Source organism: Podarcis filfolensis (assembly GCF_964270895.1).
Source record: "Podarcis filfolensis genome assembly, chromosome: 10".
In the NCBI taxonomy this organism is placed as follows: domain Eukaryota; kingdom Metazoa; phylum Chordata; class Lepidosauria; order Squamata; family Lacertidae; genus Podarcis; species Podarcis filfolensis.
The window spans coordinates 21561657-21588060 of NC_139612.1; the positions used below are offsets into that span (position 1 = coordinate 21561657).

General features: G+C 41.3%; 1 protein-coding gene across 14 annotated transcripts in view; it reads left to right on the plus strand.

The window, feature by feature from the left end:
- Positions 1–6582: 6582 nt before the first annotated feature.
- The window catches only part of ANKRD26 (ankyrin repeat domain containing 26), a 56644-nt gene continuing 36822 nt past the window's right edge, over positions 6583–26404 (plus strand). For 9 of the 14 annotated variants that reach the window (XR_014539236.1, XR_014539237.1, XR_014539238.1 and 6 more), the window contains exons 1-16: positions 6583–7120; positions 9920–10034; positions 10256–10429; positions 11351–11457; positions 12692–12829; positions 13148–13290; positions 18211–18244; positions 18325–18388; positions 18848–18908; positions 19015–19214; positions 21520–21655; positions 23194–23255; positions 23932–24007; positions 24305–24349; positions 25419–25604; positions 26083–26135. Coding sequence is in view for 11 of the 14 variants with exons in the window: in XM_083574275.1 (XP_083430401.1) it covers positions 6864–7120; positions 9920–10034; positions 10256–10429; positions 11351–11457; positions 12692–12829; positions 13148–13290; positions 18211–18244; positions 18325–18388; positions 18848–18908; positions 19015–19214; positions 21520–21655; positions 23194–23255; positions 23932–24007; positions 24305–24349; positions 25419–25604; positions 26083–26135 (1851 nt within the window). In the remaining 3 variants the exon portion in view is untranslated. Of the gene's footprint in view, positions 7121–9919; positions 10035–10255; positions 10430–11350; positions 11458–12691; positions 12830–13147; positions 13291–16534; positions 16586–18210; positions 18245–18324; positions 18389–18847; positions 18909–19014; positions 19215–19296; positions 20295–21519; positions 21656–23193; positions 23256–23931; positions 24008–24304; positions 24350–25418; positions 25605–26082; positions 26136–26404 lie in introns of all 14 variants that reach the window. The other 5 variants (XM_083574282.1, XM_083574284.1, XM_083574278.1 and 2 more) reach the window with 2 other exon arrangements.

The window sequence follows — 26404 nt, forward strand, 5'->3', positions numbered from 1 at the left end:
AGCTGAGGAGGAGGTCCAGGTTCAGACATAATGCTAGGCTATGGTTAATATTAAGTATAAACCACCTACAAATTTTGATTAACCATCAACCTTAAGCTACTGGACTGGGTTCACACACAATGCAAAGCCATGGTTTAGTTTCATAAACCATGGTTTAGGATTACATGTGAACCAGGCCAATATGAGTTTATAGCAGATTACACCTCCTTAGAAGGATGTACCAAAACAGCACCCAGGTTGATATGGTTTACTTAATTAGTATTTATTTTATTTAGCTAGATTTTTACCCTGCTTTTTAAATATAAGATATTAAAAAACAGCTACAAAACAGTAAAACTTATCCAATAAAAAATAGATGGCATAGCAAAACACGCAGAAGAGACAGAGAGACATCAGAAACATCAACAGGTTGCATTCAAGTCAGCAACAAAATATCATTTGGAATAAAGGTTCTCTAGCTGCCTTTTGAAAAGCTAACAGCACAGCAGTAAAATCACCAGGGTTTCTGTAATCTAGATGCCACTACGAAGTGGGCAGCTTTGAAAGTATGGGTTAGCTGGTCAAGTGCCAACCTATTTCTGCCATCTGTCCTCAACCTCCTGGCAGACAAGGAAAACGTTTTGGAGGCCAACCTGATCCAAACTTTCAAATACAGTCATACCTTGGAAGTCAAATGGAATCTGTTCCAGAAGTCTGTTCGATTTCTAAAACATTTGGAAACCAAGGCGTAGCTACCGATTGGCTGCAGGAGCTGAGTCGGACGTTCGGGCTCCAAAGAACGTTCGCAAACCAGAACACTCAATTCCAGGTTTGCGGCATTCAGGAGTCAAAACGTTTGACTCGCAAAGCGTTCGACTTCTGAGGTACGACTGTACATCTCTTCCTTTTCAGGCTCAGAGCTGGACAGCTTCCCGCCTAAGAAAAGCAGAGGGGAGGTTGGGAGAAAAGCAAAGGGTGGAGCTGGCATGGCAGCAACGTAGTGGCCTCAATGTGCTCCTTTCACCCCACCCTCCAATCCCATGCTCTGCACATGTTGTTGTTGTTGTTGTTTAGTCGTTTAGTCGTGTCCGACTCTTCATGACCCCATGGACCAGAGCACACCAGGAACTCCTGTGTTCCACTGCCTCCCACAGTTTGGTCAAACTCATGCTGGTAGCTTCAAGAACACTGTCCAACCATCTCGTCCTCTGCCATCCCCTTCTCCTTGTGCCCTCCATCTTTCCCAACATCAGGGTCTTTTCCAGGGAGTCTTCTCTTCTCATGAGGTGGCCAAAGTATTGGAGTCTCAGCTTCAGGATCTGTCCTTCCAGTGAGCACTCAGGGCTGATTTCCTTCAGAATGGATAGGTTTGATCTTCTTGCAGTCCATGGGACTCTCAAGAGTCTCCTCCAGCACCATAATTCAAAAGCATCAATTCTTCAGCGATCAGCCTTCTTTATGGTCCAGCTCTCACTTCCATGCATAAGTACATACAAAGGCAGTCTGAATTCCCTTTTCTGGGGCTCTATCTACCTTTCACATTTTTTTAAAAAAAGAGAATTTCTACTTTTCTGCAAATATCAGCATTCCCATGTGGATGTGCCATTTTCACTCCATAAACAACAGCACTCACCACATGAAAAGTGGAAACAGAGGTTGGTGGTAATATTATGATTATTTCAATTCATAGTTCCAGGTCAGGTTAAAAAGACTACGGTGAGCACAGCTAATATGTTAAATACGGAGCATTTTTAAAAAGCTGTGCATTAACAAGTGGAAACATCACCATGGACAGAATAACAAAACTATTATAAAAGCTACAAATTCTGCTAAGGCTTAACACAAACATCCTGTCTCCATCACTTCCCACTCTGTGGAGTCAAAACATATACCCTCAGGAGATAGACAACAATCCCATGACTGCAATCATGGAGCAGGAATTCTAACACCTCCCCCCCCAAAAAACCCGGGACGATGAGCCCAGCCACCTTTTATTCACAGTCGCATAAGCACTACACTACAGCATGGCCTTAAACCTGTACGTTAAACCGCTGAAATACACACCCAATATGTAGCAATGGAGATTTATGTTACTGCTTTATGAACGAACACTGTGTTTTATGAGTGGACTCTGTATTTTTGGAATTACCTAAGAGCCACCAATAGGGAGCTCTAGAATCTGACAGCTAACCAACTGGGTACTACCAAACAGCGACCCCTATTGCTGAAAGCAGGTAACCAGCAGGAAACGCTTCAGCTCAGCCTTTCCACTGTTGACTGAACACCCTCTGCTGTGCACATAATGGAGAAAGCTCATAAATTGTATCCCTTCTTTCATCCTGGCCAACTCTATTACACTGGTGTAAACCCTGGTGCACCAGGAGCCCAGAATAACAGCAAAGAAAATCTGCTCTTATGTCAGCGACTGATAAGACTTGTCAACCTGTTATTCCAAAGTCTTCCTAGATCATAAAGCTCCTTAAATACAGGCCAAAAGAGAGCAGGTCTGGAAAGAGTGAGCCATACAGTGGGCACCACCAGTGAAAAGGCCCTGTTCTGTGTAGCTCCTGCCTTGTCATTTGATAGGGTGCCCACTTGCCTTCCTTCTTGACCTGGAATGGTCTCTACTGGAGTCTCCAGGTCCAATATAAAGACCATAAGAAGGGAGAGCAGGGACCTTGAAGTTCCCCACAGCTGTTAATCAAGCAAGCAAGCAAGCAAGCAAGCAAGCAAGCACACAGGTCACCTTTGTCACAGGACACCTATGTCCTGGCCAGGCCTGCACCCAATCTTGTTTCTGTTCACTCTTGTTTGTTCTCAGTAACAAAAATCATATTATCAACATATACAAGGAGAAAAGTTTTTTTCCTTCATTTGCAAGGAATCGTACAAAACAAAGTGGCACTAATAAAAGTTCCAGGGTGGCAACAGAAAGCAAACTAAAAATGCTTTTGCAGTTCATCAGAACTATCCAGCAATATCAAGTTATAGGAGAACTGGTGCTATTAACAGTAACCGTAGTTGGTTAATTGATTTGGCAACTTCCATGCACATAAGGTCTGATGCCAATTCCCCCCCCCCAAGAGTTAAATGATAACTCATCAGAGGCAGCTACAGTTGCAAATGGGAACAAAATATCTATGATAGGAAGAGGAGCAGGTTTGTTCAAGTATATTGCAGGTAGAAATACTGTTTGTAATGAAGTGAGAGCAGTAGCTGATTGAATAAACAAATAAGAAAGTTTTGAGAATTCACATGTGAGATTAAAATTCATTTTAATGACCTGTCAGGTGATTAACTCATCTGTCAGGAGAGCTATGAGATTCAGGTGAGGGTCATATGGCTTGTCAGTCCCTGCAGGTATATAACAGGAAGGCCGATGGCCTGCCTAGGCTACACCCGTCATCATCCTTGGCTTCACTCAATTTTGTTTATAACACTCTTCCATTTCCTTCTAGTTGTGAGGGTGGGGAGGGGCCTCACAATTGGAGTAGCCTAGAGCCTCTCTTCATCTAAACCCGGCCCTACACCTGAGTTTCACAGGAGCAGAAAGACTGTAGCCGGTTAAGAGAGCCATGGCCTCAGAAACGTTGAGAACCTCAGCTATAGCAAAACGTACTACATCACTTTTCCCACTAGATGTCATAGTAATGTAGCTGTAGAAATGTTATCTTAAGAAGCTAGGCTGATTTTCATGGGTAACACTAAAAACAGGATTGCAGGTGTGCAACTTCAAGACCGAGCAATAAGTGAAGGGGATGCTTAATGTTTCTCCTGCCTTCACCTTCTCCTGCAATCTCACAGCTTTCCCCAATGTGGATTTTTATTTGTCAGTATCAAGAGCATTACCTACAGTGAGGACTTTCATTAATAATTTGGTGTGATAATTTTGCTCCTACACATTGTGGAACTATCAAAACTGATTCTTTTTTCTGGTTCTCATAGCACACTAGGAAGTATTGGGTTGAAATTAAATAAAGAATGGACATCTACGAATGGGGCAACTCATATTTATATTTTAAACTGGTGCCTGGTCCCTCCTTCTTTCCCACTACACATAGTGTACGAACACATCGTTTTCAAAAATCCAGCCAAATCATAAGTATGCTCCCAAGATGCCTCTGATATATATAATCCATGAGCAAAACAATGAACAAAAGGCAAGCAAGGTTCAAAGCAGCATAATAGGGCAAAGGCAGCCAGGATGAAAGCATGTTTGAACCATTATAATGTGGCCATTCTGGGAGATTGATTCAGGAGAGTTAAACGGACACATTTTTGCATGGATGCTATATTTACGCTACTTATCTGCACATGTAGTCCAAACAGGAACAGAGGCAGCCCTGTACTCACCTTCACCTCAGAGTAAGCCTTGTGTAAAAGTTCTGCATTGCTTAAGCTTCATTAAAGCTCCACATTAAGATCTTAAGTAGAGATAATACTTTGGCCACCTCATGAGAAGAGAAGACTCTCTGGAAAAGACCCAGATGTTGGGAAAGATTGAGGGCACAAGGAGAAGGGGACGACAGAGGACGAGATGGTTGGACAGTGTTCTCGAAGCTACCAACATGAGTCTGAACAAACTACGGGAGGCAGTGGAAGACAGAAGTGCCTGGCGTGCTCTGGTCCATGGTGTCATGGTGTCACGAAGAGTTGGACATGAATAAATAACTAAACAACAACAAAAGTGATATATAAATCACTTTAAGCTTTGTCAAAATTCAACATTATAATAATGTTGTCAACCTAAATCCACATGCTTTTTTATGTCTCTCTCTGTATGTGTTCAGAGCAAAGTCATCACAGGTAAGTTCCCAAAGGTGACAGATGGGGTCTTCTATATCAATTCTGGACTTCCCACTAGGTCCATTGCTGTCTTTGCTCTCAAGGCACTGAAGGGAGAGAAGTGGGGATCAAGGGCTTGGTTCAATGTGTAACTGAGAGGGCTTGGGTGAGACACCCATGAGCCTCAACATGTCAGGCCGCCTTGGGACTTTTGTGGGTTCTTCCAGATCTTTAGTTGTAGTGGGGGTTCTCTGTGGTCTGACAAGCCTCTTCCTCAGCCGAGGTCTCCCTGGGATCCTGATAAATGCTCCCCAAAGCACTCAAGATTAATCAGAATCAGAAGAATCTTTATTTGCATCAGCCACCAGCCATAGCAATAAAGTGTACTGAAGACAGAGGTAAAAAAACTTAACTATAGAAAATACATTTTGGGGGTTTACATCGATAATAAAATAATAGATCTTATTCTAATTGCCCCCGGTTAAAAACTTTGCAGTTTTTGCTGTCACCTGATCATCTTGATCTGCTAAAGAAAAGACACACTTACAATGGTTGAGCGACCAGGCATGGACAATAATAGAGGGGTGATAACTTCACTCCTCAAATCTTTATTTATTTATTTGATTTTCCAAAATATAAACATACAACAAAATCGTTTCCAAATCTACTTATTGAGATTACTCTTAATCTCCTGACTCCCCCACCCCGCTCCCTTCTATGGGCACTATTGATTCTACTTCAACTGCATATCAATACGTCTATACATTCTGTTACATTACAAGTGTGTTTAAAATCCTGCTAATGTTTTGACCTGTTTACAATGATTTTGTATATACATTATAAATATTTCCCATTCTTTCTTTAAATTTCTTCCCTTCTTGATTCCTGAGCTTCCTAGTTAGTTTTGCCATTTTGGCATAGCCCATCAACTCGAACTCCTCAAATCTTTGTCAAGAGTGCGAGCCAGAAGCACATGAGCCACTGACTCAATACTGTCAAGCACTGGAGATGGTTTACAGTGTCACACAAGACATGGGAGGGGGGGGAGAGACAAAAGCAACGGGGGCGCCAGGAACACTGGAAGTGGGTGGCACGCAGCAGTAAAAGAAAGGGTCCCAAACAAGACAAAGGCTCCCAGGATAGTGACCTGTGGATGTTGCACACAGTGCAATGCAAACGCAGCGTAGGAATGGGCACAGCATAGCTGTCAACTTTTCCCTTTTCTGAAGAAGTGTGCATGCACACGAAAGCTCATACCAAGAACTAACTTAGTTGGTCTTTAAGGTGCTACTGGAAAGAAAAAAAATTTTTTGTTTTGACTATGGCAGACCAACACGGCTACCTATCTGTAACTTTTCTTGCGAGGAATCCTATTCGGAATAAGGGAATTTCCCCCATCCAACCCCCCTTTTTTTTTCTTCCCCCTAATGTCTCAACAAATGAAACGGATTTGTAAAACTGTTACATGGAAAAAATACGAGAGACATTACACATACTTCTGTAAAACAAGAAAATCTTTTAATAAAAAAAAAATACTCAAAAAGGGGAAACGTTGACAGCTATGGGGCACAGTTGTGTGAAACAAAGCACATGAAATAAAGCCTCAGAGAGTTTTTGTCTCGAGCCACGCGTGCAGTCCTCCTCATTTAACCCTGGGGCAAACCGAGGCTTCGCACGCAACGCACGTGGCAACCCAGCCACGCGCACTGAAGAGCGGCTGAGAGGAAGAGAACCCGAGGAACTTCCAAGGGCAGCCGCGCATGCGCCACTTTAAAAGGAAGAGACCTCGCTGGCGGAAAGCCTTTCTCTCCGAGCGCATGCGTAGCTCCGCCCTGAGGAAAAAGCCGTTGCCTTGGCTGCGAGCCGCGCTTTCCTCGCCCCGCCCACCGTCGCGGTTCTGAGGCGGCCGTTGGCGGCTCGCGCGGACGGCCTTCTCCCACCAACCACCACCACCTCCAGTTCTAGCCAATGGGCCGTTGAATGTCTGTCAGGGGCCGCTTTCGTTTCCCGGCGAGAGGGAGTCCAGTCGGCCGGCGGCTGCGCCCCCCGAGAGCGCCGCCGCCGCCCCACTTCCCTTCCCTCGGCCTCCGCCGACAGGGATGAAGAGGCTGAAGGGGATCTTGAGGCTCAAGAAGAGGCGGGCGGCGGAGCAGCATCCGACGTCGGCGGCGTCTAGCGAAGCGGTCGCCGGGGTTGCCGTGTCCGCCTGCGCCTCGTGCCTCGCCAGCGATGGCGCTTACGTGGTGCGGAAGAAAGAGTTGGGCCAGCTGCACCGGGCAGCGGCCGAAGGGAGCCTGGGCGACGTGCAGCGGCTCGTGCAGAGGCACGACATCAACGAGCCGGATAAGGACTCCAGGTGATGAGGGAGAGCCGCGGAAAAGCCTCTCCCCCCTACCCGAATCTGAGCCGGAGGAGGCTTCTTGGCATTTTATTATTATTATTATTATCATTATTATTATTGTTGTTGTTTCGGGAATATAGCTACTACTACTACTACTACTACTACTACTACACGGTTTGGCTCTCAGCTTGGCCTGCTGCTGCTTCCTTTGAAGATCCAGTGGTACCTCGGGTTACAGACGCTTCAGGTTACATACACTTCAGGTTACAGTCTCCGCTAACCCAGAAATAGTACCTCAGGTTAAGAACTTTGCTTCAGGATGAGAACAGAAATTGTGCTCCGGTGGCAGCGGGAGGCCCCATTAGCTAAAATGCTTCAGGTTAAGAATGGACCTCCGGAACGAATTAAGTACTTAACCCGAGGTACCACTGTACAGTCACTCCACTGTATCTTCACAGTAGCCCTGTGAGGTATGCCAAGTCGAGAGTGAGTGAGTGAGTGAATGACAGTATCCCAAAGCAAGGAATTCAGTCCCCTTATAAGTCGGTGCCTGGCCCTGAACCCACTGCATTCTCATCCTGAATGCCGGAGATTGCTTTTTCAGTGGTTCAAAGATCCATAATAATAATAATAATTTATTATTTGTACCCCGCCCATCTGGCTGGGTTTCCCCAGCCACTCTGGGCGGCTTCCAACAAAGACCAAAAATACAATAAAATGTCACACATTAAAAACTTCCCTGAACAGGGCTGCCTTCGGATGTCTTCTGAATGTCAGGTAGTTATTTATCTCTTTGACATCTGATGGGAGGGCATTCCACAGGGCAGGCGCCACTACCAAGAAGGCCCTCTGCCTGGTTCCTTGTAGCTTTGCTTCTTGCAGTGAGGGAACCGCCAGAAGGCCCTCGGCGCTGGACCTCAGCGTCCGGGCAGAACGATGGGGGTGGAGACGCTCCTTCAGGTATACTGGGCCAAGGCCATTTAGGGCTTTAAAGGTCAACACCAACACTTGGAATTGTGCTCAGAAACGTACTGGAGCCAGCTCCTAGGGGTTGAGGTCACTTTGGCCTCCCCCCAAAAAAATATTTGAGGGGGCCATTCCTCATCTCCCCAATACTTTATTCAAGTTGGCACCAATTGAAGGAGTGCCAGATGATATATGCAACAGTTACTGTATTTTCACAGTAGCCCTATGAGGTAGGCCATGTCGAGAGAGAGAGAGAGAGTGATAGTACCCCCTAAGCAAGGAATTCAGTCCCCTCCTTGGTCGGTACCTGGCCCTGAACCCTCTGCATCTGAATCCTGGACGCCGGAGCACTTTTTCAGTCGTTCAAAGATCTGTAGGAGCCAACTCCTAGGGGCTGAGGTCACTTTGCCCCCCCAAAAAATATTTGAGGGGGCCAGCCCCCACCCCCAAGTTGCTGGGCATAGCTATTCAAGTGATGTGTGTGCACCATGTCTTGTTGATTGATTATGCGGGGTGGGGCTTACCTGTTGTCGTCCAATATTTTATTCAAGTTGGCACCCCTGGAAGAAGGGCAGGGTGATATACGCAGCAGTCACTCCGCTGTATCTTCACAGTAGCCCTGTGAGGTAGGCTAAGTTGAGGGGGGGCAGTACCCCTAAGCAACGAATTCGGACACCACCTTGGTTGGTTCCTGACCCTGAACCCACTGCATCCTGGACGCCAGAGCACTTTTTCAGTGGTGCACTTGTGTCCAAAGATCCATAGGCGCCAACTCCTAGGGGCCAAGGTCCGTTTGGGCCATCCCCAATAAAATATTTGAGAGCATTGCCATTCAAATGTGTATGTGTGCTGCACCATGTGATCTGTTATGCGGGGCACAGCTTTCCTCCCCCCCCCAATATTTTATTTAAGTTGGCACCCCTGCAAAGATCACATAACGCCTTTGAATGCTTAACATCTGGATTTAGGGTGGGTCGGGCAGTTCCCTTGCACAGGGTGCTGAACTGAGGGGGTGCAAAACTGAGAAGATTTGTGATTGGGAATATTTATTAGGGGGTGCCAAATTTTGGGCTCACACAGAAGGCCATATTATGAAAGATTACCAAAGTCTGCCCCTAACATTACATGAATAGGAGCATAGCTAAACTATGTGTCTTTAAAAGCAGCAGCTAAAGATGCTTCTGAGTAGGAAATAATTGGTCATTTGCATGATGTTTCCCTTACAGGGTAGAATACAGGGATTGTGTAAAGCAGTCTTGGAGTATTCAGCCCCTTCAGTACAGTGGTACTTTGGGTTACATACGCTTCAGGTTACACACTCCACTAACCCAGAAATAGTGCTTCAGGTTAAGAACTTTGCTTCAGGATGAGAACAGAAATCGTGCTCCGGCGACGCAGTGGCAGCAGGAGGCCCCATTAGCTAAAGTGGTGCTTCAGGTTAAGAACAGTTTCAGGTTAAGTACAGACCTCCAGAACGAATTAAGTACTTAACCCGAGGTACCACTGTACATTCCTTGGGGTTGTTCTTGCCTCACTATTTTCAGGCACCTGTTAACTTCTTGCAACTTTTTACTTAATAAAAAAATAATGTAAATAATGCACTAATATTGACCACGAGAAACAGTAGGTGTGGGGAGTCTTTATTAAGTTGTGTCCATACTTGTCCCGTGAAGTTTAATAACTGTGTCAATCAATAATCTCTCAGGCTTTACTTTTAGGGTTGTTGTGAGGGGGAAATGGGCAAAACCAAAAGTGTAAGATAACAAATATTAAGTCAAATAACACATAGGAAAAAACTCTTGCTGTTCTGAGTGATGTATTGATTGTACTTAATGGTATGCCTTCCAGAACACCTTTGCATCTTGCCTGTGCTGGTGGATATACAGATATTGTTGCTTTCTTGGTAGGCAACAAATGCCAACTAAATTTCCGTGATAATGAAGGGAAGACTCCATTAATGAAGGTATGTATGATGCAGTAATACAATACCACATTCTATAAACGCCATATCTAGTTGAAAATGCCAGTTTAGTACCACTTTTTTTGTTAATGACAACCATCAACAAGTTAATTATTATAAAGTTAAAGTTATTTCTTCATGTTTCATTAAATTCTGACAGCATTAAATATTTGTTTGTATTAACATAATTTGTGGGCCTAATTTCCTTTCTTTAATTGTTGCAGGCTGTACAATGCCAGCAGGAATTTTGTGCAATTTATCTGCTTGAGAACGGAGCAGACCCTAATGTTGTGGATGCTCACAGTAATACTGCCCTCCACTTTGCTGCTGCTAATTCTGGTATAGCTATTACAAAACATCTCCTTAAATATAATGCTGATATTGAAGCACAGAATGAGGTAAAGTAAAATTAGCTGAATACCATAAAATAATTTTTACTTCTGAATGCTCTTTTGAATGTTAAAATGGTTTATTGAATAGAAATAATTTTGCTTATGTTGTCAACTTGCATGCAACTTGTCTTTTGTGGCAAGAGAACATTGTAATGAGTAACTTTTGTATATTACCCACCCATCCCCAATCAACAAGTGCAACATGTACAATTTACCAAGCATTCATGTGAAAGCATAGCATGCTGGTTCTGGGTTGAGTACGATATTATTCAAATTATTCCCCCTCTGTGGGAACAGGAAGGAGAAGAGAGAGACCTACTCAGAGTAATTAGGGGGTGGCGCTGCTCTGTCCTGCCGTTGGTTACCAAAGTGGGAAGAGAGTAATTCAAAGAAGCCTGAAGCCATCCTATGTGCTTTTAGCACCTTGTATAGTACTAGTTTGGGTGCACAAAGCCCTAGAGGCCTTTCTTAAGGCAGTATTCTTCAATGAGACCTGTGAGTATAGGGTGGTATATAAATTTTAATTATGATATAATATAATATAACATAGCTGGGAACCTTATATTATATTATATTATATTATATTATATTATATTATATTATATTATATTATATTATTATATTATATTATATTATAGGGTTCCCAGCTGTGTTGGACTTCAATTTCGGTCATCCCTAGACAGCTTAGCAAGCTGTTGGGGATGGTGGGGTTTTTGTTCAACAATATCTGAGAACTCTGGATTGAAGAACACTGTCTAAAGGAGCTCCCCTCACCTTCAGACTTGGAGTTCTCCCACCTTACTTTGTGCAAGCTCTGTTGGAGGCAGACAACTTTGGTCCACAGACAAATGTCCTCAAATTCTATGGAAAACAGTAAATATGTGTGCATTGCAAATTTTGTCTGCTAATTCAGTTTTATGCTTACAGGATGGGAATACTCCTCTAATTGTTGCTGTCACAGAAAACAATCGAGAAATTGTAGAGTTTCTTTTGGAAGAAGGAGCTTCTGTAAATGCCACAGATAATTCAGGAAGGTACAGTCTGGCTCATTTATCTGATCTAAAGACTTAAGGACTATTTCTAAAGAAACTGTTGCAGTTTCTGTCCCATGAATTGTAATATATGAAGAGACTATGGGTTGTATGCAAGAAAGTAATTGCACTTGCAGAACTACTTCTACTCTTGCAACAAAAGTTCTCCCACCGCGTGCCCTGTAGACCCCCCTGCAATCTGCTTTGAAGGTTCCTCCAACCCTTTGGAGCGGATTGAGGTAGGGTCTGTTCTTAATAATTGCCAGCTCTCCATGTTTTTATTCTCGCAGTAGAATTTCACAACCTTTAACTAGTATGCTAATGTGGACAAAGGCTGCTGCAGTGAATAGACTTTGAATCTCATTCTGAAATGTTGCTTTGCTGGTGTAGCAATATAGTAGCCTAATCTTGACCTAATCTTGACCAAAAAAAGAGAATATCCGCATGGAACTTCCTTCCTGTGCTGCCCACCCTTTCATGTCCCTGCTTTCTTCTTGACTCTCATTTCCATGCTTCCTACTCCGTCCTTTTTGGCAACCTGCTTTACACCTCCATTTACACCTTCACTCCAGTCTTGTAATGTGCTCTATGTGGGGCTTCCCTTGTGCCTGATTCAGAATCTGCATTTAGTGCAGAATGGTGCAGCACAGTTGCTGATAGGCGTGAGACCTTGTCAGTATATAACACCTGTGCTCAGATTCACACTGGTTGCTGATTTGTTCAAGCTGTTACTATTAGTATATAAAGCCCTTAGGAACTTGGGACCAATTCACCTGCAAGATCGCCCTACCTCATATATGCCCACTTGACCAGTTTGATCGGTGGAATCAGCACTAATACAGGTGCCACATAATACATGTTCCACATTTGTAAAATCAGTCTTTTGGTGTGGCAGCATCTGCACTTTGGAACTCCCTGCCTATTGATATCAGGCAGGCGCCCACCCCGAAACACCAGATTCTGTGAGTATACCCTGACTACTAGTGGCAGGGATTCCACTAGTGGTAGCTTACACCTGTGCTGGATTTAGATAGGCACAGTTGAGAATTCTGCAACACTGGTCCCACTCACTACTGGCAGAGTTTGACAAACCTGGGTGGAGGGATGCCTTGCCTTATCTATATTATTTTCAGTGTAGCAGATCTTGGTTTGTATTGTTCTGTTAACCAGCAGTGGGTAGAAGATCTAAGTTAAATTCATCAATAAAATTCAGCCGTTCTTGCCCTTTCTGTTTCAGAACTCCACTGTTGACTGCTGCTTCTGAAAAAAAACGTGATTTAACAAACCTTCTTCTTCGACATGGCTCAGATGTTTTTCATAGAGATGGAAGTGGATGGTCAACAAAGGATTATGCTCTGAATAGCGGAGATCCCATGTAAGCTTTTATTTCTAACATTTAAGATTATTCATTGACCATAAAATAAATAGGTTGAATTTCTTCAATCATTGCTGGAATGAAAATATCTAATTATCTAGCTACTTGCGCACGCACACACAAATAAATAAATGGATCAACTGTTATGTGAGAGTGGATCTTTAGAAAGTCAAAGACCCTTGCAAAAGTTAGGGTTTTACTCCTTGAGTTGATGTAAAACTGTTCTTCTGGTTTGAGGTATGTTCTTATTCTCTTCATGAAGAATCAATTGTTTGTATTGTCATGATTTGTAAATATTATCTCCCTTCTACCCCTTAGTCTTCTGCAATATGTATCTGAATTTTCAAACTACAAAAATAAAGAACAGAGCTCTGGAGATAAAAAAGTCTTAACTTTATTGAGCAGCCCAGAAAAACCTGGATATTCTGGCATGTTGGGCGCACCAGCTACAAACAAAGAAGGTACGATTTTATATACTAAAAATTTTATATACTAAAACAAGAGAATCTCTCCTTGTTCCGACATGGAATCTATGCAACTGAAGTGATCAGGCAAACTGAAGCTACCCTTTCTATGTTTCAAGTACCCAACTGGCAACTAATAATATTCACAAAATGATGAGAGTTGGAAGGGAATTTGAAGGTCAGTTTAAACCCTTGTTCATTGCAGAGTAGTAGGGGTTGTTGAGTTTTCATCCTGAAACAAGCCTGTACAGTATGTTAATATAGTGCAGAATGAGTGTGTGTGCATCTAAGGATTTCTTAAAGTTTATGGCACCTGAAGAATTCAGGCTTTAGGCTACTGAATTACACTGTAACTATATGCAAACTTACTTAAATGTATGCCATATTTGAGGGGCTAGAATAGAACAGCTTCTATAATATTGCAGTTACTTTGTGTCGTTGGCTGCTTAGTAAAAAATATCGCATTTAAGCGTTTAAGTTTATACACACACTTTATAGAAGTAATTAATAAGTATTTGTCCTCTTAAACCCTCATTGTAATCCTGAACTTAATCATAATATCTCCCCCAATGGGGAAAGGGGGTGGGGTGGGACTTGGGAAGGGGTGGTCAGTTTGGAGAGAAGCAAATTCCGTGACAAGGGACAAGAATCAAAACAGCAGTACACTAGGATTACTTTCTTATTCTTTGTGGGGTGTCTGCTTATTAAAATAAAAAGAAGTTCAGAATCTTGCAAGGAAGGTTCACTCTTTGATCTGCAAACTTAGTGCATGTGTATATTTACAGAGCTAGGCCCTGATACGAAAAATGATTGCCACAATGCTGCTATGAAACATTATATACCTACCTTCATGTGAGACATCATGCTGCAACTAGTGCAACACATCCTGCCTATTCACTTACTTAATGGGTTAAAAGGAAAGATGAGTTACAAGGTCACTTCTAGCTCTGTCATTCTGTGTGGAGGGTATTGCTTGCAAGTTCAATAGCTTTGGTTGCATGATAGATTCAGTTGCATTTTCTGGTGTACAGAGAAGTCTGGGGCTTAAGTCTACCCCCCTGCCACTGAAAGCTTTAAGGTAGTGGTGAAACTTCAACTAACCAAAACATATGATACCATGCCATATTCATATTGCCTAAATAAAACATTGCTAAGGATGTGGCCCTTAGCAGCTGTAACTTCCCAGCATTTTGGAGCTTAAGTGACCATGGAAATCCCTAAGCATAGCATGTTCAACTGAAAGGGGTGCTTTTGGGGGGCGGACATCGAAACTTAGCTTCAGCCAGCATTTCATCTCATATCTTTATGCTGTCACTTCTGCAGTAGAAACCTAAGAGTCGTGGTTATTGACTTCTAGTAATATTGTAAATTGCTTCAGGATCCCTCATGGGAAGTGATTCATATATTAAATGATGATGATGATGATGATGATAGTAATAATAATGTCTCTGAATGCACTGTGGAATGAGAGATGGCAGCTTAATTTCTGGCTGCATCTCGAGCTTGCCAACAGCATTCAATTTGAACAACAGCCCAGGGTTCTCACAATAGTGGTATCAAAACAGCCAAACAAACAGTACTCATAGAAAGTAGCTACAAGCTGATGAATCTAGGTTGGATACGTATTTCTGTAACCATAATTATCATAGTGTAAACCAGGGGTAGGGAATCTTTTTGGGTCCAAGGGTTTCGTTTTCTAATGTCTAAGCTCCTAGGGGCTGCATATCAGCCATGGTCAGGACTAACATAAAAAAGTGGATGAGTCCCCTGGCACACTCTTATACATATGCAAATTGCTGCATATTCACAAGTAACTTACTCATTCAATCATGCCCACAGCCCTTATACACAGAGAAACATGCACATACACATTTAGACTTTCTGTCAACACCCTCTTTACAGTTAGTTAATCTTTCCCTCCTCATCTGTAATCTCAACAAGGATCCTCACACCCTTGCACAGTAATTGGGCTTAAAAATGCTGTTTCGTTGGAGCCATTGAGATACTTCCCCGCCCCCATCAAGCCTAATTAAGTGCTGCACGGGATGAATATTTGATGGCATTGCAGTACATGTGGAGGGTTAGGTTTTACCTCCTCGGCTCTCCTTTTGCTGCACATCTTCCCCTCCCTCCTCAGCAGTTGGGCTTATTTTTTAAAAAAACCTTCTGTTGCTCCTAATGGAACAAGCTTAATTGTTGTGCAGGGGGCTGTTGGGGGACAGACATTCGTTTCTGCATCCTACTGTCCAGGGATCTTTTACATTTACCTTTTTTACGTGTGTGTGTGTGCGCGCGCGCGCGCGCGCCTCATGTGCCCCTTAATCCTGTTTTAACTGTTTGGTTTGGTGTTTTCCAACTGTTAAAATTACATTTTCATTTCTTAGGAAACACTGATACAATGTAAGTCTTTCCTTCAACATTGTCACTTTTTTTTTTTTAAGGAATGATCAGGAAGCTTCCTGCCTGTATATATAACAAAAGTGAATACTAATGTGTTTATTATTAAATGATGTTTATAAATTGTTCTAGAGTAAGTTTGTAGCATGAGAGAATTTATTTTGGTTGTTGTAACATACCGTAATGCTGGAAGGGTCAGGAGGATTAGCTAGGCCCACCCGCTTTGTATCCTGAGAAGCTGCAATCCTATACAGTGCTCATTTAACTGGAAGTGAGCCACATTTCTCTCAGCTGGGCTTATACTGCTATCTTAGAAGTGCCTCCTGAGAAATAAGACAAGAATGTTAGCATATTCTTCTCAATACATTAATCTATGTAATCTACCAAAATATGTAAGGAGAAAAAACGTGCTTTCACACTTGTTAAGACCAGCTCCAGATTCACAGGCAAATAATGCTAAATGGAATGGAAAATTTTCATGCCCTGTATTGGTAGCCAGTCTACTTAGGGGGGTGGGAATCATATCTATTAATGTGGTGATCAGGTGCTGTATTCCCAAGCAGAGAACTAAATGTATCAGCTACACCTTTCCAAACTACATTTTTTATCTCTAGTTGTGTCTTTGATCTTTTATGAGAAGTGGGGAAATCCAAATATCTGAGTGTGGGAGAGAATTGGATGATTTGCCTTTCTTGACCTTGAATTGGTGGTTTGTTTTTCATTGCAGCATACTCATTACATTGAATAACTTGTTAGTTTATATGTGTATTTCTGTTTCTATATTTGTAATTGTTTTATGAATTCACTGTTTTTATCTATTCCTTCCATGCCTTGGCCTAAATAGATAGACAAGTGCACCTGACACTCAGTCACACAGCAGGAGATTCAGGGAAAGGTATAACAGTCTCCAAGGGTCAAATATGTAATGATTCATTTAGATTTAGATTTTTAATTCAGATTCCCTGCTTTGGTTTGTGCTTACTGCTTCTAGAAAATCCGTAGTACATAGTTCAATTGTAGCAAGCTGATGTGGAAATAATGGCCAAACTAGATGATGGGTTTGTGTGTGTCAGGATTGAGAAATATGGCAACCAAGGATGGATGCTTAAATCCTCTCCCCCTGCCATAGTTGTCACCCCCCCCAAATGCTTTTCCTCCTGGAGAAGAAGTTGCTATAAGCATCAGTTTTATCTTTCATGGACTTGGGTCTGATCAACATCCCCATATCTGCAATTTGTTTTAAAATGCAGAAATGTGAAATGCAATTTCTCATTTTACCTATCATCTAATTTAGCCCTTGATATCTTGTTCTCTTCAAGAGTGAATGATTTAGAAGCTATTGTTGCTGTTCTGTACTACTTGGATCCACTGTATGCTAGAGCTCTCATTGTGCACATGATGGGATTGTCTAACCTTCACAGAGAATGTTCCTCAGGCAGTGAGGAACTTCTCATCCATAGGGTAATGGCTTTCTTAACTAGCGCTCACAGTGTTACATGTCAGCAGAGGTAATTTGGATGAGTGAATTGTATCTTTGGTCTCTGAAAGTTGTTTCTTTCTCCATGCACTATCCAGTGGTAGGATGTGGGCTGTTTCTTCTGTGTAGCTTCTCATTCCTTTTCAGCCTGTTATGGGAAGTGATATTCTTCAGTCTCCTTGATTTATCTATGGGGGGGGGGAGAGAGAGAATTTCCAGAGTTCTCATGGATGATGAACAAGCTCATAAGCTTCCTTTGCAGAGAGCTGGAAATTTAGGAAAAATACTTTGCATTTCCTACCCACCCCCTGCCCCTGAAACAAGTAATTTTGGAAGGCAATAGGGCTGACAATGGTAGAACTTCCATAAACCAGAACTTTTTGAGCTTTGGATAACTCTTGGGGAAAGCCCTGATTTCTTTTCCCTCAGAATTTCCCAACTGAGATAGTGTGAGTGCTCAAAATTACTCCCAACATGGAAGGTGGCTTGTGTGCTTGTTTTATTGATTGCTTTTTTAAAAAAAACCTCTGACCTGCCTTTCAACAAGGCCCCAAATACACATTGAGGCATCTGTGAATGTGAAACTTTCTTGTACTTTGGCTTAAAAGACAACTTCACAATTAAAATAAAGATAAGCCTATGGAGCCATTTTTTTACATTGATGCAATCAAAAAGCCACGACTTGAAAAGGAGTTGTGTTTACATAGGTCCTTCTATTCATGCACACTTGTATCCATGTATATTGTTGATTATGGATTTGTATGCTAAATGGTCGTGCATTTCCACCATTCCCAATACCATAGGGAGCGATAAGCTTTACAATGGGGGAATCTTAGATCCTTGCTTGCTGTTTTTTATATAGCTAGTGAACATGTACAAAAGTGCACAAGGCAGTTATTTTCAGATTTTTAAAGATAATTTATCTTTGTACTTTAATATCTTTAGAGATTTGTACAGTTTAAAACATTTTAACTGAAATTGTTCCTTAAAGTTTCTTCATTGTCTTGATTTTTATGTTTTTATTGTGCATGCTTTTTAAACAGTTATTGATGACCATTCCTTTGGAGATTCATTCAGGTAAGATTTTACATTTGCTTTTGATAAAATTAGTTCTACAAAACTGGATTTTTATTCTGATTTTTAAATGTTCATTTCAGAGATTCTGGAAAAGCAGATAATGACAGCTGGATTTCTTCAGAAGAAGAAGATTTCAGTCCTAAGGTATGTTATAACTTGCAGAAGTCAGTTGAACCATAATCTGTTAGACTTGGGTCCACCATCTGCTATTGGTACTACACCATACCTCAACCAGTGTGATCAGTGTTTTTTGTTCGCTTGCGAGTTTTCCCGTTTGCAAACTCTAACTCCAGCGATGTACATAGTTTAAGTACACTTAATTAATATATTGATTATTAAACCCCAGATCGATCGTTTTTATTGTTTATGTGGAGAATTATGCAGAAATTATGGTTTAAATAGGGTGGCTGTTTGCCATAATAAACACTGATTGATTGATTGATTGGTTGATTGATAACTCTAGTGATGGGTGATTATGTAAAAGTCTTGGAGCTTTCTTCACCCACTGCTGAGAAAGAAACAACATAATGTGGCCTTGTTAAAAATATAATATATGAAGTGTTGCTTCAGCTAAATCTTAACATGCTTAAGTTTTGTTTCCAGAAACCAGAGAAACCAAGTTTGGCTCAGATAATGAATCTTTCCCAGCAAATCAAGAAAAATGGTAAGTTGCCTGTACAACAGGTTTAGCATAACTTGCTTGAGCAATTTTTAAAAATAATTATTTCTCCTGTGTTTAATTTTTTGTGTGTGTTTGTATTTTGATGTAGTAGATGAGAAAAGTAGCATTATCAGAGCAGAACCTATAGCCATTTCACAACAGAATAAATCAGATTCTGAAGCTGAAGATCTGAGAAAGTCCCTTCCTAAGCCTTTGTTCCAAGTTCAATCCTTTCCTCATCCTGTTCTGTCCTCACCCGGCTCCTTTTCAAAGTGTTCCCAGATGACTCCCAAACTGGACCCTAAGCAGGTAAAAAAAAAGTAATTTACAAGTTTCAATCTATCATATGTTTATCATCTGTATTTTTATACCCACTTATGTTTGTATAAAGACAATGAAAATAATCAGTCATCAAAAGAAAATACAAAAGCAGTATCCATTAATTCCCCAAAGCAAGAATTGAATGAGCCAAATGATTCTTCAATCATTGAAGAGGAAGAATGTGAGGAGGAAGAGGAGGAGGAGGAGGAGGAAGAAGAAGAAGAGGAGGAGGAGGACGAAGAAGAAGAGGAGGAGGAGGAGGAAGAGGAAGAGGAAGAAGACATGGAAGAGGAGGAAGAAGAGGAAGGAGAGGAGGAGGATGAAGAGGGGATAAAGGCAGAAATGGAAGATAACTTCAGTGAAGAAAAGGAGAATAATTTTAGTGAAGAAAACATAGAAGAAAGTTTGGGCAAGATAGAAAATGTGAAAGGGGAATATTTTGAAAAACCAGAAGGAAGAAAATCTATTGCATCCAGTGAGCTTAAGCAGGAGGAAAATGCTTCTAATAGTAATAGTGAAATAGATTTACAAAACGAAGGACTGAAAGAATCTGTTGGCGTCCCTGTGTCTTTTATTGATGGGCAACATGAGCGTTCAGATGAAAATAGAGCTATTAGCAGTGTAAATAATGAACTGTCCAATTGTTCATTTGAAAAAGAAAAAAGTTCTAAATATGAAGACCAATTCCAAGAAAATGAGAAAAACACCGATATTTCACATGAGAGCCCCAAAAAAGTTTTCCCCTCATCTGAGATTTTTGAAGCAACCAAAGATTGTACAAAAGATGCATTTTCATCTCCCTCAAACAATTGCCATGATAACGGGGTAGATTCAAACATGGGTGATGACATTGAAAACGTTGATGATCCTGAGTCTGAGACAGAACTTGAAAAACACAAATCTAGAAAACAGAATTCCAAGGATGCTGATCTTTTGGATAATCAAGATATTGGAGAAGAACAGTACATGGATTCAGAAGAACTGGAAGAAGCAGTATGTGAACCACTAGTTCAGAAAAGTGAGAATATTGAGGAAGAAAATCTAAAAGCTTTTCAACCTAGTGCCAAAGTAAGTAAATATAAAATGATGGAAAAAATCATGTAGTAAAGCAAAAAATGAAAGGTAAAGATGAACTTCAGCGAAGGAATCTGCATTGTGAATTAAAGGTAAAATCTATAGTTTCATATTAGCCACCCCGTCATTTTTTGTATAACTGCTGTTGGATTACTGCAGAGATAGTCAGCATGGCTAACAGCTAGGGGTGAAGGGAGCTGTAGTCCAAGACATATTTAAGATGGCTCATTGGCTACCTCTGAACTAGTGTAATGCATTTTATAAATGACTGCCATTAAAAGTTATTTGGGAACTGCAGTTGGTTCAGAACATAGCAGTGTAATGGTTAACCAGTAAGTGCTAGCTTTATTGTGTTTCATCAATGCTACAAAATCTGCATAGGCAGATAGGCAGTTTGTTTCTAGTCACAGTTCAAGGTGCTGGTTCTGGCCTGTAAAGTCAGAAATGGCTTGGGACTAGGATACAAGAATGACAGCTATGAGCATGCACAGTCTTTAAGAACTGCCTCAGAAATCCGTCTTGGGGTGTCTACTCTTTTATAGTTGGTAATTACTGTTTTTTAATTGTGAACTGCTTTCATAAGTCCATAGAGGAAAAGCACATAGAATTACAACGATAACGGATCAGTAATGATTTATGGTTAATAAAATAATGGAAATGGAACTATGTTAAAAATAAGTAAACTGTGACAGCAGTGGGCAATCTCTAGCCTACAGGCCTATAATTAAGCCCAGCAGGTTTCCCCAAACCATGCCAACCTGCCACACACCTCATATTATATCTGATGTCTGGTGCGGGCAGGTAAAGGTGTGGCTGCAAATGAACAATGAAGAGTTCTTAATTGTTCCTTGGCAAGTAGGGCTCACTGACAACACCAATCAGCTGACTGGTTTCTGAGAGAACCCTCTTCAGAGTTCTTAGTGAGTGACAGATTGATGGACATTTCTCCCCCTATAACGCATTGGCAGCAGTCTGAAGCAAGATGTTTCAGATAGAAAGCCATTCTTAGTGCTTCCCACAAGAGGACCCTAGAGTGGTATTTTTAACTTTACAACTTATATGTACAAACTCAGAAGTAAGTATCATTTTGTTCAGTGGAGCTTACTCCCAGGTAAGTAGTACAGGACGTCTGCCTTAAATCTTACAAAAATTTATTTGTATGTAGATTAAACAATAAGTGGGAAGTTTAATTTTAAAATTAGTACATTCTTTGCATTAGGGAGAATCTTCAGAGGAAGATGCTGAGAAAGAAGATGACGAAGAGAAAGATGGGGGGGAATTAGATGTTGTTGATGAAAAAAGGATACATATCGGTAGCCCTCAGAATCCCCTACAAGATGGTGCTGTTAAAAAGGGTACAAAACTCAAATTTTCTTTATCCATATCACAGATTATAATGTTAATATCATTTTGGAATTTCATTTCGGTCACTCACATATTTAAAAATTTGAAATACAGTGACTTGTTGCAAGCATTGGTCTCAGTCTGCCCTCAAACAGCCTTTACCTGTGTACCTGTCTACCTCCAACCCCGTGGTTCCCAATGTGGGGCACATGCCCCACAGGGGGGCAATTTAGAAGCTTGTTTAGACCAAGTTAATGGCCTTTTAGGCTTCCTTCACATGAATAGGAGTTCACTTTTTGAATAAGAAGAATTATATGTCACGGGGGGGGGGGGTGCATCAGGATTTTAGAGCTGCTTAGGTGGGGCATGGCCAAAAAAAGGTTGGGCAACACTGCTCTAACCTGTCCAGGGGATGGCATTGGCCGTCAGCTTCTGCCACCTTGTGTTGCTCTTGTAGAACTCAGCAGAAAGGAGAATGGGAACACAATAAGAATTAGTTTATTTAGTTCCACCGACTGTTGGTCGACCTGTCCAATGCCCAACCAGCCACTACTGGTTGCAAGTATCAGCAAGTCAGCAGAAAAGCGTATTTATTCGTGTGCTAATGCTACTATAACAGCATAATCCTATGCATGTTCTCCTCTAAGACAATGCACTCCAGCTCAACCATCTTGGTCAGCTCAGAGTGTTCCAGCATCAAAATAAGGAAACCTAGACATGGTGACACTCTCCAAATGTCTTTGGCATATGTATTTTATCCTAAAATGCTATGACCACCCCCCTTGTCTATCATATGGCCATGCACTCTCAATGTTCACCCACTTAGATCATAAACATTTCCCTACTCATCCCTGACTTGTTCTGAACCAGGTGCTGCTTATTTCCTGTCTTTCCTGCTTCAATCCATTTAAAAATTGCTCTGCCTTCTTTTTAATTTTAAGTCTTAACTGTCTGGTTCCATCCTGGTTCAAGTAGAGTTTTCTCCTTTTGGGCAGACCCAGTTTGTCCCAAAATTTTCTCTGGTGCTAAACAAATCCAAAACCCTTTCTTCCAACACCACTGTCTCATCTGCATGGTTCACCAGTTAAAGCCCATTTTGGACAAATATAACTTGCCATGGTACTCCAGTCTCTGGTGACTTCCAGATTGCATTATCCCAATGTATTCTATGCGGGGCTGCCCTAGAATCTACTTCAGAAGCTTCAAAATGCAGCAGTCAGGTTACTGGCTGGGGTTCCCTTTAGAACTCATATAACCCCAGTTTTAAAGGAGCAGTATTGGTTGCCAGTTAGTTTCCAGACCCAATTAAAGGTGCTCACATTCGTTTTTAAAGTTGCTTAGGCCGCAAATATCAGAAAGAGTGTCACAATGCAGTTAAACCGATACTGTGATGAAATGAATACTAGTACTTTCTCTAGCCAAGCAAATGCTCAACTCAGCTTTGCTGCTTTGTCACTTGCTGTGATGGTTTGTCAGCTGGGGCTGCCCTCTTGCTTGTGGCGGAAAATTTCTTTTATAGAGAAAAATCAGTTGATCTTTTATTTTGTAGCTGCATTGACATTTGGAATGTATGAAGAAGAGGAAGAGGAAGAATCTTCATGGACTTCAAAGGTAGGCTACTTTGCACTACTGACGAGGCTTTCAAAGAAACATTGCTCTTTTGAGCCTCTTCTTGATTTCCTTATATATTATCCCATATGGGGATTGAACTTGCAATCTTGACATTATCAGCACCACACTCTAACCAACTCAGTATTTTCTATACTTTACATACTTACCAAATCGTAGTGTGTATATGTGAGGGAACAGATCATAGGTAAGCTTTGGAAGTGTAACATTGAATAGCAGAATATGCTTTAAAAAATTTTTTTTAAGTTTTCTTGGTTTACAAAGGTATGCGCAATGTCTCTTTTTTCAAGTTACATTTTCCATAAACTAGTTTCATTTGTTGAGACATGGTAGATGAGTTGCAACCAATGTATCATGGAGAAGCTGCCATACTGAGGTCACCAATAACGGTCCTAGGAAATGTTTGGCTGCAAGCATTTGACCCTGCTTGAGTGAATTTTATTGTATGAGAACAATGGGAGATATGTTAATTTCTATATGTAGTATCCGGCATTCAGTCACAAACCTGCTTTACACCATTAAAATTATTGGTCCAGCAAACTTCCCACAGTGGAAGAGGTGGTCGTCTCACATGAATCTAATTACTTCAGTTAATCATCATAGCTAACAGTCCAATTCAGATGTTTCATCTTTCTTTTTTGGATTATCTTTGTTGCAGCCAAAGTCTGATAAAGCTAACTTCAAACATGATGCTGATCCTCAGAGGGCAGAAAGCAAAGAAAAGCAAAAATCAGGTAATGCGTTCTATGATAAATTATTTGGAGGAAAATACACATTTTGTTTACTACAGTCATACCTTGGGTTACAGACGCTTCAGGTTGCGTGTTTTCGGGTTGTGCACCGCGTCAAACTCGGAAGTACCCGAACAAGTTACTTCCGGCGCATGCACAGAAGCGCCGAATTGTGACCCGCGCATGCACAGACGCAGTGCTGTGGGTTGCAAACATGCCTCCCGTACAGATGACGTTCGCAACCCGGGCGTCCACTGTATCATTTTCAGCTGACATACTTTGTATTTTTTCTTCTTTCAGATTTACTGGAAGAACTTGGACTAGACGCTGCAGATGATCTTGAAGGTTCTTAGTTATTTTTATTTGTGTCATGCACTGAAAATACAACAATAAACTATCCTATGCTTCTGAAGGAAGAACTTAAGGCCAACATATATTAGCTTAGTCTCTCTCAGGGCAGGTGTCAGGATCAGGTCAGCAATAATTCACAAGGTGTCAATGAAGTTAACTCTTTATTCAAAGAAACAAAACAGCTCAGGCCTGGTGAGCACAGGAATACTTGCCAGCAGGTCTTGCCCTGATGAGGCAGTTGCAAGGATTGAAGATCCCTGCCTTCTCATAGCTCCCTAAGTCCCCTCCTTCCCCGGGTCCTCCTCAAGCAATCTGAGGCTCCTTTGTCTTGCCTGTCTTTGCTCTGCCTGCTTCATACCTCTCCAGTTCTGGGAGACCAGGGAGGAGGAGAGCTGGTCACAGCAGGAGACTCCCTGGCTTCTTCAGCATCCTGCTTCATCTCTGCCTCTTGCCCCCTGCCCAGCCCGCTTCTGCTTCTGCTTCTGGACTGTTCTCTGTCACAGACTCTTCCTGCTCACTAAACCATGTTACCTGTTCAGCTTCTGACACCTCCTCCTCTCCCTCCGACCACTCATCATTGTCCCACCAACAATCCCCAGGCTCTAAGCCTTCTTCCCTTGTGGGTTCCCCAGCTGGTTCCTTTCACCACTCCTCTGCATCTAGCTAGTCCATGACACACTGTCAAAATAAGAGAGAGATTCCCACCATTAAGTTCTTGAGAAAAGGCAGGCAATGTGGCCTTGGTACATTCTATGCTTCCATATACAGATGACCGTGTTTCTCTTGTGAGATGCATGAGCAAGTATTGTAAACAGAAGATCCTTGCATAGAGGGCTGCCACTGAAATTCCTAAAGGAGAGCTGTGGTAATCCATTTTGCAGAGATGAGTATTTCAACTATAGAGAACTTTCCTTTGTTCATAATAGGCCATAGATCTTTCTATCCATAAATTGAAAACATATTAGGTAATTTTGGTCTGTTTTCTAGAACAAGTAAATGTGTCATGGCGTTTACTTAAATACAATGCATTTTGAACTTTCTAAAACTATTCTGACTTTATCAGATACATCTGACTGGGATTCTACCAGTAATTCATTGAGGACTGTTCCTTCTGCTAAACCGTTTAGCTCTCTGATGCAAGATGATGCATCTCTACTACAATTAACTAAAAATGATGCTGCAAGCAATACCGGTGTTGCTGGAAGAGCAGAAGAGTTATCTGATGTTCAAACAAGAATTGCTTCAAAAGGTAGTTGGTTTCATTCTTTGCAATATTAAGATCTGCTTATATACCAAAGAGCAGAGAAAATGCCTTACAATTCTATTAACAACTCATTTGATATTTAGTGGGCCCACTTAACAGAGTTGTGGATTGCAAGGTTTGAAACTGGGTTAGTTGTTTTAGTTAGTTCTGGTTCTAATCTATGTTGAAGAATTAATTTTAGTGCGAGTTGGTATTTGGAGGGACGTCCTAACCACATTTTCCTCCCATTTTTTGGATTACTGCTGGAAATATTCTGTCAGTGCTGAGTGCCCTGGAATGTTATTTGATTACTTGCATTGGAAGTCTGAATACTTCTCAGTTTGGTATAGCTAACTTGTTAGGGTTTTTTTATTAAAAAAACAACAACTATCAGAAGTGTTTATACTATCTGGGTTTTCTGTGGAGTACAGTGAAACATAGAAATTATAATAGTTAACACACATTTTCATGTAATATTTTACAGATCAATGTAATGAACAAAAAGGCATGAAAGAATTAGAAAAAGATGAGAACAAGGTAAGTATTTGAAAACAGTACACAAGTACAAATGAAAACATTTGAATACTGAAACTGAATATTGTTTCTTATGTAACTGCAATAATCCTTAAGATTATTATTTTTTAGTTTTTCAGTGATTTTGAAGGTAAATTGATGAATTTGATACCTTCATCATCTCTGCTTCCAAAGTCTATGTTTTTTCCTACTTGTTAATTTCAGCCAGATTTCTCATCACTGCCCATTCTCTATTTCTAGAACTGTATTGTGTTTATTTGAATGGGAACTCC